We start from the raw sequence: 16,570 nt of genomic DNA, 5'->3' as shown, positions 1-16,570 counted from the left end.
CAGCCATACTCATTGCGCCATAATGGCACCGGAGACTTATTTAGTACAATAATATGTGGGTTGGGACACGACCAGTCTCCTGTATATAAAGCTGGCGACTCATTTCGGTGGACAGGTGAACGTTTATTTTAAATTTTAGTGTGCAGTGCACGCTCAGTTTAAGAAACCTTACAAAAACCCCAACACTAGGGAGAAAGAAAACAATGTACAAGGGAATATTTTGTTTGAGCTCAATCTCACTCAGTGAATGAAAAAAAAAAAAAAAAGTCACAAATGAAACCATAAATGAGAACATGATTCAATATCAAAGCATTCTACAACCTATTTTTCAATCTTACATCATAGGCAAAGAAAATTGTCCTTTCTTTCTCTCTTGCTTTTCTAACTACATCATCTATCCACTACATTACCTTACAGGCAGTGCCATTTTGTCTGTCAGTCACTGGATTACATTGGGTCCTGACCCTCTTGGCAAACACATAACTGGAAATTTAAAACTCTATGGCTTTGTTTATTAAATATGTACAAACGGCAAGAAATTAAACAAAAAAGAGGCAGAGGCTGAACTGATTGCAAGACTAAGCATTTACTAATAAGAAAACCTTTAAAGGAAAAAAAACCCGAAGAACCAGAAGCTGCCACAGGGTTTTCTCTGACCAACCGCAGCCTACCCTGCTCTCTCCCACCACTTCATTCTAACACCTTTTACCTTGATCTACACTGATAAGGGGCCATCAACATTCCATCACCGTTTGCACTTAGAAAACATTTCAAATAGGTGCCTTCAACATCAGCATTCAATGAGAGATCACATATTGAACAAGAAAACAAAAAAAAGGAGAATGGGGCCATAAATAAAAGTTGCCCTGAACTTCAATCCACCGATCAACGTCCTGCGGCATTGAGCCGACCCATTGATGCCGTCCTGCGCCCTGTGGTCTAGTTGATCTCTTCAGATTGAGGGTAAATTTAACAAAGCTACTAAAAGAAACACTACTGGTTTCCAACCATTAGATTGACTAAATTGTGAAGAAAAGGAGCACTTACATACTGAATTTGTTTAAACAAAGAAAGAACGTATAAGAGACATGCCAAACCCCATCTCCCCCACCCCAAAAAACCCACCCCTTACCACACCAGCATTAAAGATATCACTCCTGAAAAATGTTAATATTTACACAAATAAAGACAGACTTGGAGGACAAAAATAAAGTGTGCTTTATCACCATCATTTTATGTTGCGCATCATCAGATTTAAATTACACAGTTAAAAATATTCGGCATTTAAAAAAAAAAAAGGAAGAGGGGGAGGATGGGGCTGGGTAAACTATACTACAGAAATAAAATACTACAAAAGTCCATGATGAAAGCCTGACGTGTGCTGCTAGGTAATTATGTGGGGCGCATAAGCTCATCTGTGGGCTGTTTCCTTATAAAGCTCACAGGTTTGAATGACCACATGGAAAAGTGAACAAGAAATGATGACAAAAAAATAGATAATGAAAAAAAATTAAGTAATAATAAATGGGAGGGGAAGACAGCGCACAGATTTATTTTTTTGTGGGGAATAAAGGAGAGAAAAGAAAGCAGGACATAAAGATTAAGAGATGTGAGGTGATGCAGCCTAAAAGAAAAGTCATTAGTCCTCCAGTACAATTGGCTCGCTGGTGCTAGAGGGCAGCACAGGGACAGGAATTGGTCGTGGTGGCAAAGGAATTTTCACTCTGACAGGGATGTTGGGTTTCCTAGCTGCTCGTCTCATCTCAGCCTGAGAAAGGTGTTTCCTCAGGGTTCTGAAAAACACATACAGTGTACATGCATGTTAGTTGTTTTTTGTTGTTGTTTGTTTTAACATGAGTAGCAAGTTGAAATGGACGTAGTTACCTAAGGCCATGACCACACGTAGCCAGGTATTTTTTAAAAAAAATGAGATTTTTCTACTTTGTTTTTTCAAATAATTCCGTCCACACAACTTACATTAAAAAAAATCTTTGTCCAAATGAAAACGCAAAACGCCCTGTTAAGTGCTTTAGGGAGCTTTCCTAATCAACAGGGGGCCAATCAGAAGCCCAGACAAAACGTACTGTTCATTAACGTAATGTGTGTATGTACGGAAGTCCAGAAAGCAACGTTAACACAGTCACTAGTTTACTGTACGCAAGTCCACTATTGCACAAATATCCTCATAAACAAACCTGTCTTCAAATCAAGGAGACTACCACACAAGGTGACGTTACTAAATATCTGTTTTTTCCTGTCCACACAACACTACTAAAAACCTTTAAAAAAATCTTCACTTTGGATGGAGTTTTCCAAAAGCTCCATTTTTAACGACCTAAACGGCGTTTACATGTCAACGAAAGGCCAAAACCACAGATAAAAATTTCCGTTTTAAAAAAAATACTTGGCTATGTGTGGACATGGCCTAAGAGTGTGTTTTATTTATTTATTTTTGCATAAACACACCTGGTTTCTTTAGTAGCCACAAAGACGACAGGATTTGGGGCATCTGCCTGACTAACTCTCTGGCGCTTTATGACTGACTGGGCAGTCGTCCTCATGCCGCTCACAAAGGGTCTCCCATTAGTAGAGAACGAGTGTCCTCCCCCCTGCAGAGAAAGAGGGTGAGCATGGTCACAGGCCAAGCGGAGCAGTACGTGAAAGACATAAGACAAAAAGAGACAGAGAGGAATGGGGGGAGGAAGAGACAGAGAGAGAGAAAGTGAGAGCTTACACTATCGAAGGGTCTTTTGCCCAGCAGGGCAGTTGCACTGCGGGGTTGGTTGGCCTGATTACGGTTGATTGGGGTTGGAGCGCCTCTAGGAGCTTTGAGTTTAAGGGGAGCCTGGACAGCTGAAGACCAGAAACACGTAGGTTGTTAGTACATCAATCACACTAACAGTGATGTCTGGTTTATATCAATGCAAAAAAAAAAAAAAAAAAAACTCACCCAGTTCTTTGACTATGTTAACAAGGGATGGTCGTGGAACAGGGCGGTTCTTTATAGTACTTTTTGCCACTTTAGGGAGTCTGATCATACCTAAAGGCAGAAATTAACAATAGTGTGCAGTTAACATCAGTACTGCCAACGTGAATGTTAAAATGTTGCACTGCAAGTTATATAAAAGTCATTTTACTACAGTGCAATACACTTACACTCTGCTTTGACAGCATTGGCATTGATCGATGCATAAGGGCGGCGGGCAGCGCGACGTGACTGCAGGATGTCCTGGCACACCCGACGGGCGATACGGGTCAGCTTGGTGGTCTGCAGAATAAACGTCTGCCGATTTTTGGCCAAAAGCTTGGCTCTACCAGCACTATTGGTGAACGGGGACATGCCCTGCACTTCCTGACGAGTCATGTGACTACGTGAGGGTGCATCCTATCACAGAAGGAAAAGTGTTAGTTGGGGAAAGGATTAACATTGGATTGTGCATAGAGTTGCAGTAATATTGGTAGACACTCCATACCGAGCCAGCTCTTGTAGCGCCCTCTAGCTGAGTGGGTGTCTTCAGCCCACCATATTTTTTCCAGTAAATCCAACAGGAGGCACAGAGTCGACACTGCATGTTAGGAGGACCCCAAGCATACCACTGAGGTGACTGGGCAGCTGCAACAGACCAGAGGAAATGTCAAATTTAAAATGCATTGTTGGATAATAATAAAACCTAGGCACATCTGTAAACTTTATCAAATTAAAAGCACCATCTAAGTTTCTGACATGAAAGTAATACTCATACAGGCAGGTTTATACTTGACACAAGTTTGCATGCCCATGCAGAACCAGCAGCAATGCAAGTGGCAAAGTTTAACATATTCAATTTTATTGTACATAAGTAAAATACACAAGATCGCATGTAATAAGCCTAAACATCAGTATCATGATGGTTCTTATTGCAATTTAAAAACTCTGGTTATATATTCAAAATTATTAACTATTTATTGGTAAAATAAAAAAGAGCATGGGTGACTGCAAAGTTTGGTACTCACTATGGCAACTCTCACAGCACAGGCCTTTTTGAAAGCCTGCAGCACCGTTCATGCCCGGTTTGTTCCCAGGAGCCATAATCTGGTTAGGGTTGGGCTTGGTGCTGGTGACGACAAAATCCCAATTAAATTTTTAAATAAAGAGCATATTTAGATACATTTTTTGAGCGGGGAAACATGTGCTGTCTAGTTTTAAACAGACAAGACAAGTGTTGCAACTATTACCCACAAAACCTAAGCAGCCACATAAAAAATAAAAAAAATAAAAAAATTGTTATTTCAGTAAATACTCACTAGGTGGGGATGTAAACCTGTTTCAGTTTACTGTCTGCTTCTGCTGCCTTCAATCTTTTCTGAAATTGAAGAACAAAAATCTAAGCATGCTAATACATAATATACCATAATGACTTCAGAAATATAAACCAGAACAAAATGAATAATAGAGAGATGGCGAAAAAAAAACAAAAAAAAAATAAAAGCACACAATTACAATGCTCACCTGCTGAATATAACGGTCTGTGGTTTTCCACATGTAATAGAATTGAACAACGCTGGCTAAAGACTTCCAAGGCAACTAGGAAAACAAAACCAAAGAATAAAAGGGCAACGATATAAAATCATTCAAACACAGTGTCAACTTCAGACTTTAAAACATACATTTACAGCATGTGTGCAGATGAGCAAGGTAAACAAGAAGGAGCTTGTCAACTTACAAAGTCCTGGCGAATGTCATTGAAGTCCTTGCCATATTTCTCCAGTGCTTCCTCAAACAGCATGGCTTCCGAGGCACTCCACTCTTCCATCTCATCGCGGCAGAGCACAGGGCCACCCTGGGGCACCAGTGTGGACATAGCCTTGGCCAAGTCATAACCGTTCTTCTGCAGCGTGTCCATGGCATGGAACTGGGAAATGAAAAAATGACTTGCATTCTGAGTGAACCAGAAGTACACACAAGACTAAAATAAAACTGTATGGTGGACGTGTGTCTACAGCACTGTCGTGCGCATGTTTATGCGTATGTGCATGCATGCACGTCCTCTCACCAGAGTGATGTCTCTGGATGCTGCTGCTGCACTCATGTGCAGACTTGGCTGGCGGATGGAGCTGCTGCAGTCTAAAGCACGAGCAAAAGTCCCCACAGCCCTGCAAAGTGTGAACAATGATCTTATATTAATCTTATGTATGTTAGAAATGTTGTCAGTTGAGCAATACCATGTCAAAACTTGGCAATAAATGAATAAACATATAATTCACAACCTTATTGTCGTTAAAAGGTAAATATACTACCATGGTACGCATCATACATACATTTTACAATTCATCTTTTATACTGGTTTCATATACAGGGAAGCATGGAGACTAACCAAAAAGAAATTGAGGACTCCAGTCAATCACAGGGCGCGCACACACACAATCAATCACACACTATGGGCAATTTGGGGACGTCAGTTAGCATGTCTTTGGACTGTTGGAGGAAACCAACCAAGCATGGCGGAAAACATGCAAACTTTGAGCTGGGAATCGAACCCCGGAGGTGCGAGGCCACAGTGCTTACCACTACACTACTGTGTCGCCTGGTACACGTTTTTAAAATAAGAAATGATAAAAAAAAACCTAAAATGTTTGTAATCGAAAAAGAGCAGCACAATATTAATATGCAAAAAGACAATGAATGCACCCATATTAAAGTGTTCTGAACCCATGGACAGGTAACACCACCCATATCCAGCTACTAAGTTACCTACAAAAACCACCTCAAGTATTCAATGTACTGAAAATGCCATTACAATCTTGCACTGGAATGGAAAGCAAAAAAACAGGTTACATCTCAATGTTCTTCTTACTGCTACATTAACTCGAACTACTTTCATATGTTAATAATAAAATGTACTAGATTGAGGACCTGCTGTGCTCTTGCTATAACAGCGGCAAGTGTGTGTGAAAACGGGCTGACTCACCGTGCCACCACCAGGAACTGATCTATCTGAGAGTCCTTCAGCTGGTTATCTGGATCCCACACCTTCGTCTCCAGTTTCTCTTGTACTCGATTGTCTAAGTCCTCTTTAGTGGGACAATGATTTTCTGTCAGGGTATGAACGGCTACAGTAATGAGCTACGTCAATTAATTAGACAGAACTTAACTCCTCACCTTCTGCCAATTTGTCCGGAATCTCAGCCTGATATTTGGAGCCCACCCTAATCTCACCCTGGTCGGCGAGCAGGGTTTTCTGAACCGGGTCAAACACCAACGAGTAGAAGAAACAGTCCTGCAGGAACCACAAACAGATCCAATAAATAAACGCTCATCATTGCACAATGATAGTCAAAATGTCTTCAAGATTACCATGTTTTTAATTTACTCTAGAATCGTTAAAAGGTTTCTTTTAAATTAACAAGATATCCTACCTCTCTCTCTAGGTAGCCTGTTAGAACATCAGTCTCATTTAGGAGTGTGACGTTACATTTCCCTCTGTGGAGAAACAATAAAAGTAGTAAAAAAAAAAAAAGTTAAAAATTATAATCTGGCAAGTAAGAAAAGATGAGACCGCAGCAGCAAAAAGAAGGGACATGTATAATAAGTGACAGAAGACTGCATCTCCGCTGCACGCCTGTTGTTATATTACTGAAAAAACCTGCTAACATTGTCCAACAGGGATCTTATGCAAGTATACGGTTATAAGAAAGAACAAAAAACAATCCACCTTAATGGCATGAAAAAAAAAATGAAAAATGAAAAAAAAAATCAGTTTCTTGCATTTGTAAGAAAAAGAAATGTTCACCGTATGTGGGTGGCAGGAAGAGACTCAAACTGTCGGGACAGGAAGAGTTCTCTGTGTTTGAGCTGGTGTTTCTGTTGTTCAGTAACTGGTGGCTGCTTGGACTCTTCCTCAAAGTCTCCTGGGAACAACAGAATAACCAAGTTGTGTTAATGATCATGTCTACTTGTACTTTTTAAATTAATTTTTCATTTCCATTTCTTTTTATATATAAAGATATTAACTATTAGAGGCCAAATACAAATAAATAAAATATGAAACCTACACAAACAAATAAACATCAATAATGTGTGTATTTAAACAAGCCGTGATGACTTCCTGCTACAACCTTACAGAGGCCTTGATTGAAACTGATGCTAAGCAGAGGCAAAAAAAAAAAAAAACCACACAAAAAAAAAAAAACAGTTTTTAATAGTTTGACTCGCTTATATTTACTCGCTGGTTCTCGGAAGCCACAAGATTTTTCATTTTCTAAGCCGGTGCTCGAGTGAGGTGAGATCTGTCAGGACTGTATCAGAGGATGTGACTGGACTCCGCCCCTGCACCGAGCCCGAGGAAACCCTGTCAGTGAATGGGTGGGACATCAGACCACACCCCTTTCTATTAGGGCCTCCTGCCACTCCAGTGTCCCCACCCCCTCGGCCAGCGAGACCCTGCCAATTTTCCTGGGAAACCCTGTGCATCGAACCTGAGGTGCCCATCCCCCACTAAGACACACAAACATGCACACACATACATACACGCACACTCGTGTGTGAATAAATATATAAATAAATATATGATGTACAAAATTGTGTGTGTGTGTATATATATATATATATATATATATATACACACACACACACATAATATATATATTATGTATACTAGTGGTCCTCATAAGACCCACTAGTCACTCACAGACAGGACAAAGACCCGAAAGAGTCGACGTTAACCCATTCTATGCCAGGGACTTGCAATGCCATGAAGGCTCTTTTGTTTAGTGTGTGCAGCACCGGGACTGTGGGCTCAAGGCCAAGGGAGGACACGCTCAAAGAAAAAAAAAACAGACAGTGTGCATGAGTGAATGCGCATGCTTTGGGGGGTTGGGTGTGTGTGAGGGAGGTGTCTGGGGTACAGGGTCAGGGTTTTAAGAAAAAAAAGAGAAGTTGTGGTATTGAATAGCAGCACAATCTAAGGACCTGCTCACACTTGGTATCACCAATTCGCTAAAAACAGGTCTAGGAAGGTTTAACACGTACATCAATTTTAAGCTGCACTCATGTCATCGTCCCCCAACCCCTCAACTTCACATCTCAAAGGCTCAGAGATCAAAAGTTGATTGCAGCATTACTTCCCTGGTTCTGAGTTTTGGCACTAGTAAAGTACACAAAGTATTCCCGGCAGCCAGATGATGCAAATCAACCAGTCAAAGCAAAGATATCAAGATAGTAGCGTTCGAGTAAAAAAATAAATAAATCATAAACTAGTAATGTTAAGCGAGTTTGAAGTGTGGGTTGAGCTGGCAACCCGGCTACTGATTGGGATCAGCTGTGGTTAGATCACCTGAGAAGGGTGTTAATCAGTGCAGGTAGGTTCCTTTAAACCTTTTACAAGAATAAGCTGGTGCTATTAGTAGAGCGGTGACCACAAAGCGTTTAGTTAGACAACGTAGTGGATCTTCACAGGAATGCCTGGAACAGATGCCTGTCCTAGCTGCGACAAAGCTTTTACTCTCACTGCTCCATCCTGTAGTAAATAAGCATGGGTGTAGTGCTGCCTTTTATTAGGGATGAAATACAACTGCTACTGCTGATGAGTTCTGCCTAGAGCCAAATCAAAGCTCATGAATTACTTTTTTTTTATATTATAATAATAATTATTATTTTTTAGAAATTTCTCATATTATACAGGTCTTTAGATTAGAACAAAATGACACTTTATAAAGAATACACTTGTACCTGAATACACTTGTTCTCTTCTCTCAATCTGGCAATATCAACACACCGTACTGAGAATACCAAAACCATTTGATTACTGGGCGCCCAATCTTAACATGCATTATGGTAAATTGCAGTTTTACCTTAAATATGAAACATCTCTATTAAATTATGAAAAATTTCCTTTTTTTCTCCCACCTCAAAAAATTTAATATTTGATATTAGGGCTGCAATAGTTCATAATAAAGAAACTAATTTTAAAAAAAATGTTATTATTGACATACTGCAATTGCAATTTAAACAATATTTAACAGTTAAATGTACCATGTAGTAGTCCAACATATTTATCTATCCTAACAGCAAATAACAGCACAAATGATCAAATTAAGAGGATGCTTGTCAATATTTATTGAAATAAAAACATTGACAAACTCCATGGGAATTCCTGTTTATGTACAAAATTTGTAATAACTTGCAGCCTTTTCCAATTCAATAGTTGCATGGATCTGTATTACGATGTCGATTATTTTGTGATTAACTGTACAGCAGTATTTGAAATGGTTAAAAAAAAAAAAAAAATATATATATATATATATATATATATATATATATATATACACACACACATATATGTGCATGGATTTACACTTAGTACTTAGTAGACCCAACAGCTTCCTATCGCTCAAACCCTTGAATCCAAGCGACAGGACACAATCTAAGCACACAGCTCAGCAGTTATACTGAGCCACATCCTATCAGTTGCCCAGGAAGAGCATGTAGAATAACGAATACTTATTCATCAAATCGACCGTGCAGTCAATCAATTGAATTGAAACCTCTCGTTATTTCTTTAGCAGCTCCAACTAAAAAAAAAAATTAAAATGCAAACGACAAATACGGAGCACATTCCACTGCCGAGTTCAAACACAAGGCTCTCATTCTGCACAGTGTAAAACAGCTGCCAAGGGAGTTAACAGCGGTGCCAACACGGTGTCAGTAGTTAGACTGTTACAGTTAAACCCCTTTTCATGCATGCGCTTTGTGTGGCAATTTAACAGCAACTGACTGGGAAGGTGTTGTGGCTGAACACGAGCCAGAGCAGAGCAGATATCACAGAAAGACGGAGGAATTACCGGGAAACTGAAAGAACAGGACACACTTTAAGGCAGTTTAAAAAGGTGGTGTAAAGCTTGGGCCAAGAGTGAGGAGCAACCGAACTGTAGGTATTATATATACAGTGGCCTATGAATGGTGCAGTGGGGTAAAGGAGCTTTCTAAATCTAAGTGATGTGGAGTATAAGATTATAAGAACTTTCTAACTGTGTCTAGTTGATTGAAGCAACATATAAAATATGCAGAAGGCTGTTTTTGACCAAAAACTTGCAGAGTGGATAGAATGATAACGTACTAGCATTGCTGTCTGCCAGTGTGTTGAGATTGCTAGATATGTCCCTCCTCCTGAAGAGACACACGACCTTGGCCTCCACGTTCCCATTGGCCGTCTGCAAGAAAATCACCAAGAGACAAAAGGTTAGACCAATCCTGCCACTCATACATCATCACATGGGCTCCAGCCCTAACTGAATGTCCTTATTGTTCTCTCACACAGTCACACGTTATACAAATAGCAGGATTATTAAATAAAAAGGTGAACAGTCGGCTTTGTAAAAAAAATAATAAAATAAAAAAGATTTTTTTTTACATAAATGAGAAAGTATTTTCCTGAAACAATGAAAGTGATTTAATTGTAATAAAAATAGAATAAGAAATAGCAAGATTACTTAATAAAAAAAATCTTTTTATTATATATAAAACAAAATTATTTTTCGTTGCTCTGAGTCAGCAGAAACATTTTATAATATGCAACATCTCTGCTGTTTTGAGCTCAAAATATGAAAGTGTTCTACATAATTTTAAGAAAAGGTGCCAATAATTCTGAAAGGCTCAGATATAACTGTGCTTCAATCCATGTGCTGTGCGGCACGTTCATAACATTCTTTATATTATTATTATACTATGAGAGCTGCGTACAGGATCCTCACACAAATAACAAAGAAATCAGTTGACAAAAATCCACTCACCTTGTTGAGCTCCTCTATTCGACGGATCAGGTAGGGATTACTGGACGAGTTTTCGAAGTACACATAATCTGCAGAAAAATGAGAGAAAATAAGAGGGAAAAAAATAAACTATATGAAAGCAGCATTTTGAGTACAGTACTTTTCTTAATGGCAGCTATGTCAGGTCAACAAAATGACGACAATATTCTTGTTGTGCCATGTCACTATTCAGGCATACAGGCTATCTGCTTTTCCACATCTGTCCAAACTAGAATAGATTAACGGTAATCGTTAACAGGATTATTTGCCTATTGATCTGGATCGCTCCAAAGCAGGGCTGAGTACAGAGAACGTGCACCAAGAGAAATACACCAAAGTGTTTAAGCGCTACAGCGTATTGAGAAGTCTTAAAGAATATAGAAAAAAAGATTACAGAGTCTGTCTGAGTAACATCATCTTCATGCACGGATGGTGAAAACAGTTGATTTTACTAAGGCACTCAGGTGTCTGGCTTATCTTTGTAAAAGTGCACAAGAACTGTTTCTGGTGTTAAAACTCACAGTTGCAAGGTCAGGAAATACATAACTATATAGCTATAATAATAAAATGTATATGTATAATATATATATACACACACACACACGTATAATATATATGTATTTACAATGTATAATGTAAATCTATATAATAGCTATCCATAAAATGACTGTTTTAGGAAAAAAGTACAGTTTTTTTAGTACATCCTGACAGTGCTCACTTTTAACTCGTATTTGGTTTTAAATAAAAACACACCTGTCCCTCAAAGCATGCTGCATGTACACAGTGATGCCCTGGGCATGTGTTTTACTAAATAAATAAATAAATATCTATCTATCTATATCAAGCTGCAGCAGTCAGTAGCAAGGCAGTAGTAGTTGAGAAACCGTCTTCTGTACAGGATCTTCAGGCAGCAGTCAAGCTAACATGGATAGAGCAAGTAAGTACTGCAAATGCCTTTTTTTCCCTTTCTTTCTTTTTTAACTCTACACTCAGCTGGACTTCATACTAAACAGTGATTACCAAACAAATTATTCTTTTTACAAAATTTAGAATGTAATCAAAACATTAAATTCTGCAATTACCCCAATACTTTTGGCCCCCACTGTATACCCAGTTAACGTCACAACCCCTACCCTTTATACAGGAGCAAACTACAGTTAAAGTCTTTTGTTCTTCACGAGTGACCGATCCTGAGAAGAGACAGCGCTGCGGATTTAAACTCCAGAAATCTCATTTGGAAGAAAAATGTCTCCCAAGCCAACACCGCCAGACTGTCAGGAAAAATCAATGATGGTCACCCCAGACATGATCATGGCACACAGGATCCGACCTCGTTTCAGATTTGATTCTTTCCATCAGCCGGAGCTCAGCCATCCTTGGAATCGCATGAAGCAAATATACAGTAGTATCAATAACACAGTTATAAGCGTTTTGTCTCCAGTAGGATTATCATCATTCAGCACATGAACAACTAGAACCCCTGACTTTTGGCACACACCCGGACACAGCTAGACAGCTTTGTTAGTCGTCTGCAGCTACATTGCCACAAACCTATGTTGAATATGGATATAATAATCATACATGTCTATTAAACCTGAAAGGTCTTCAAAAGTTAACATGTGAAGCTTTTTGTTTTTGAAGAACAGGAAAAACAAAGCCTTAGTTTAAGGAACTACTGAATTATTACACGATCAATTTCTACCCATAATGATTTTTTTCATTGATTTCAAAAGTGTTGCTTCGCTTACTGCACAAATGACGCTGCTCCCTGTATAACCCTATCGACAACTTTAATTTAAAATTGTCATCAGTGATACTGCACGTAACAACATCCCACACTATTGTACTATAATCTCAAAAAGTTCCTTGTAGTCCAGGACATTAAACAAACAAACAAACATGCTTACTAGTTTTGGATCTCATAATCACTTCCCCAAATACTGTAAGCTGATTTGTGAAGAACTTATTAACTAATCTGTGTTAGTCATGCAAACCTTTACATGCACCTTTCAGCTCTCACTTCTCAAAAATCAACTGAAATAAGATATAAAGATAAATTTCACATACAAAATACGACACAAACTATACTGAGCTAGCCTTCTAGCTCCTAACATGAGCGGGCGAGACGACGCTGTGTGTTTATAAAAAATAGTAATAATGTACTGTTTTTTTTGTTTTGTTTTGCAAATCCACTTACAACTTACTAATAAAAAAAGACGAATTTTTGTTCTCCATATGGACAGAGACTTTTGGGAGACCTGATAGATCCAGTCTTTGGGAGACATAATATCAAGCACAATGGTGAAATTATGTGATCCAGGTATAATTGTTACACCTTTTTTAACCAGAGAGAGAGATAGTTATATAGCCAAGATAAATGGATAGATAAGATATAGTAGTGCTGCACAGTTAACTGCATGAAAAAAACAAAACAAAAGATGGACCTGATTATTTAATCGCAAATTTGTAATTTATTACAGGTAACATATATAATCAGGACTTTACGTAGCTTGTAAATAATTTAAGTTCTCGTTCATGCACAAACACAATGTCAAAAATAATCGCAATGTTTTTTTTAAATCAAATTGTGTAGCCCAAAGAGATAGATGTATAGATAATTAATTTAACAGGCTATTTGTAGAATAATATATATTCGATCCTCAGTTTTGCTTTGACATTGCAATTCCCTAAAAACTGGTATAACCTTCTAAGACTCTGGACTCTCCTGTTGTGCACGTTGCAATTTCTCCTCTCAGTTTCTCTTTACTAGCACCTGATAACTATAAACTGAATCAATTTCCTTAAACAGAACCACATTTCACAAAAGAATTATACCTAATGATCCTCATATGTGAATCAAACAAAGACATGTAGAGGTCATAGGTCATGTGAGGCCATTCGGGTCTAAAGACCGTAAATGTTTTTTGTATGGCGAAGAGCTTCTCTGTTTAGTATCATCTCAACCCATCATTTGTCATCCTTTGTCAAGGTGTGTGTGTGTGTGTGTGAATAAAAGAGGATGCTCAGGGAGAGTGAGTGCTCAGGTGACACATAAAGCAGCCCGGACAATGGAGCGTACAGGCAACACACAGCGTGTGTGAGAGTGAACGCGGCGGCGCAGCAGCATGAGATTGACTTAGCGGCTCATTTGGCTGAGACTCATGATGGAGTTCAAACAGGACATGAGACACGTCTGAGAACCTCACGTCACGCAGGAAGTGGAGGGAGAGAAAGCTTCAGATGAGGCTGAAGTCCGTACAATTCAAGTCGGTCAAAATTACTTTGACTTTTCATTCAAGACACAATCCTGCATCCACACTGCAACAGCATGTACAGGAGCCTGCATGAAATGTTGAAGTCCTCGTGTGAATAAACATCCAACTACACCTTCCTGAAAGCTAATCGTTAAAGCCAGCAAAGAAAAGAGGAACTGTGGCGTTTACAGCTGAATAAGATGACCTTTAACATCACAAAGTAATAGCTGCAAGCCAATCACACACACACGCGACTGCCTTCACTCCTCCTTTAATGCGCTTTTGGGCAAACTGTAAAACGTCTGTGGATCCAAGACACGCACTTCGGTCAGAGAGGAAGCCTTGACATAAAACCCAGTGACCAAAAATGTTCAGCCTGGTTTGAGTCATGACGAGATCTTGAAGGCTGCCTGTTAGACTTTTAATCAGCTCGTTTACAATACACGGGGTGTCCAAAGAGTCTCCATACATAGGGGAAATTAAATTAATTCAGCAATTAATGCATAACAATTAGAGGATGTGTTAACATGAGTTAATTATGAATGAGCCAGTGTGTGTTTACAATGAAACAACAATCACGTGAAGGATGTTTGGGAAATAAAATCACATTTTAGTATGAAGCAAACTGTTCAAGGTTTCATTTGAGGACTTGAGCTGTCAAAATTTGTGCATCTCAGTGCGCTAACCCCTAAATAATTAAAACAACACAAGGTTTAAAATGCCTCAAAAACACTAAGCTGGACAGATCTCATACATGAAGCCTCTCATACATAAGGGTGAGTGAGTCAAAAATTATCCGCACTCAAGGTACATTAAAATTTCTGTTGGCCCCACCGTCTTATCAGCACTTTGCGGTCACGGCTACTGCCTCCCCAGTCACTGCTGTGCTGATGTGAATGAGTTGCATCATTTTTTTTCTGTAACTGTCGTTATTCATCTATGAATGTGAGTGCTATTTAAAAAGTTTTTTGATATCTAAAAAAACACAATTCTGCCCGATACTCTAAGGGGCGGTAAAAATTTCTTAAAGAGAATCATTACTGGCGACGGTACGTTAATTCATCACTACAAGCCTAAGAGGAAACAGAATGGAAACATCTTCAATTGCAGACCAAGAAAAAGTTCAACAGTAAACCATCAGCTGGAAAATTGTTGCTTACAGTTTTCTGGGATTCTCAAGGGCCAGTATTGGAACATGATCCGGAAAAAAGTCCAACAATCAACAGTGTTGGCTACAGTGAAACGCAGTGAAAAGCCTAAACTTCAGATTAAAACACAGAAGACTCCTATCCAAGGCTGTTGTAATCTTTCATGACACCACATGTCCGCACACTTCTGCCCTCACTGTCATCAAGCATCCTACCCTATAGTCCTGATCAGACTTTCACCTGGAATGCTGCAGATTCACTTCAGACGAAGAAGTAAAGACAGTGGTGCATTCGTGGCTCAGCCTAAAAATGTTTTTAATAAGGGGGGTACGAAGCTTGTGGACTGATGGAGAAAGTGTACTGAAAAAGAGACAGATTTGAGTTTGTTGGGGGGATGTTTTAGTCTTTGCTAAAAGTTAATTAAAAACAATCTCTGAAGTCAGAGTGCGGATACTTTTTGACTCACCCTCGTACAGTGAACCTCAGAGACTGCACCTCTCCCTGGTCTGGACTTCACTTAAACTCTCCGACTTAGTCAACGAGTTTATTTTAATCATGGCGTGTTAGCAACCAAAAGTGTGTTTGATAAACCAGTTAACAGAGCCCCGGTCTGAGCCAGTGAAAGTCCTCCAGAGGCTCAAAAACACCACAGCAGGCTGATTAATATCTTCTCAAACTTTAGTTCAAAACTTTTCCCTTGTTATTCGGTTAGCTTAGCTAAACGAGCTAACATGAGCCGGCCATTGTGGAGAAACGCGGAAATACTACTAGCTAGAAACCGCGCTAACAGGCTAGTTAGCATGTAGGCTAACGAATCCTCCAGCTAACTATTAAACCAGCCGCGCTAGCCGCGCTAGCTCACAGCGTTAGCCTGCTACAGAAAAAGGCAGAATTTCCGCTCAAATCGCTCACCTCCGACGCGGTACATGTTGGCCGCCATTCTCTCTCTCTTTCTCTCTCTCCCTCCTTCCTTCTTCCTTTCCTCTCTTGCGCGGTTTGAAAAAGAAATCAGGCGGATGTTGATGTTCCCTCCTGCAGGCACCGTCGCGCTCCGCTGTGTAGAGACAAAGCCGGGACCGGCTCGGCAGCGCGAGCTCTGGCGGCGCCGCCGAAAAGTTTCAACTTTCCGTTAGTGCGCGCCTCGGGACGTTTCTAAACGCGTCTCTTTGTCTGATAGAAGTCCCTACAAAAGTCCCGGTCACTCATGCGTTTACACACACACATACATATATATATAAACACACGCACGCGCGCATGTACGCGAGGTCCTCGGCAGCCAGGCTGCGTGTGTGCGCGCGTGTGTGTCTCACGCCACTCTTCCTCCCATCCTCCGCTCCAGCTTCATCATCCTCTTCCTCACCACCACCCCTCCTCCTCCTCCTC

General features: G+C 39.7%; 1 protein-coding gene across 2 annotated transcripts; it reads right to left on the bottom strand.

Moving 5' to 3' along the window:
• Positions 1-258: 258 nt before the first annotated feature.
• On the bottom strand, positions 259-16,537 carry mta2 (metastasis associated 1 family, member 2). 2 transcript variants are annotated; one of them, XM_053498935.1, is made up of 18 exons: positions 16,100-16,537; positions 10,768-10,835; positions 10,095-10,188; positions 6,771-6,888; positions 6,397-6,460; positions 6,140-6,257; positions 5,949-6,051; positions 5,034-5,133; positions 4,704-4,892; positions 4,490-4,564; positions 4,285-4,343; positions 3,994-4,094; positions 3,474-3,613; positions 3,157-3,385; positions 2,951-3,040; positions 2,735-2,853; positions 2,467-2,609; positions 259-1,793 (listed from the first exon to the last, which is right to left on the bottom strand). In XM_053498935.1, the coding sequence occupies exons 1-18, from the start codon at positions 16,125-16,127 to the stop codon at positions 1,640-1,642; spliced, it is 1,992 nt and encodes a 663-aa protein (XP_053354910.1). In that variant the 5' UTR covers positions 16,128-16,537; the 3' UTR covers positions 259-1,639. The 2 variants fall into 2 exon arrangements, with proteins under 2 accessions (XP_053354910.1, XP_053354918.1); XM_053498943.1 differs by lacking the exon at positions 2,467-2,609.
• Positions 16,538-16,570: the final 33 nt, after the last annotated feature.

This window comes from Clarias gariepinus, chromosome 1 (genome assembly GCF_024256425.1).
Source record: "Clarias gariepinus isolate MV-2021 ecotype Netherlands chromosome 1, CGAR_prim_01v2, whole genome shotgun sequence".
In the NCBI taxonomy this organism is placed as follows: Eukaryota; Metazoa; Chordata; class Actinopteri; order Siluriformes; family Clariidae; genus Clarias; species Clarias gariepinus.
The sequence above is the reverse complement of the archived record's forward strand: the minus strand, read 5'-3'. Positions and strand labels throughout refer to the sequence as shown.

Excerpts from the sequence above, each read along its gene's own strand:
- mta2 (XM_053498935.1), bottom strand. The coding sequence starts at position 16,127 with ATGGCGGCCAACATGTACCGCGTCGGAG. Across the intron at positions 4,095-4,284 it reads CAGGTTTACATCCCCACCTA|CACCAAGCCCAACCCTAACC; the intron begins GTGAGTATTTAC and ends TGTCGTCACCAG. Across the intron at positions 3,386-3,473 it reads GCGCTACAAGAGCTGGCTCG|GATGCACCCTCACGTAGTCA; the intron begins GTATGGAGTGTC and ends CTTCTGTGATAG.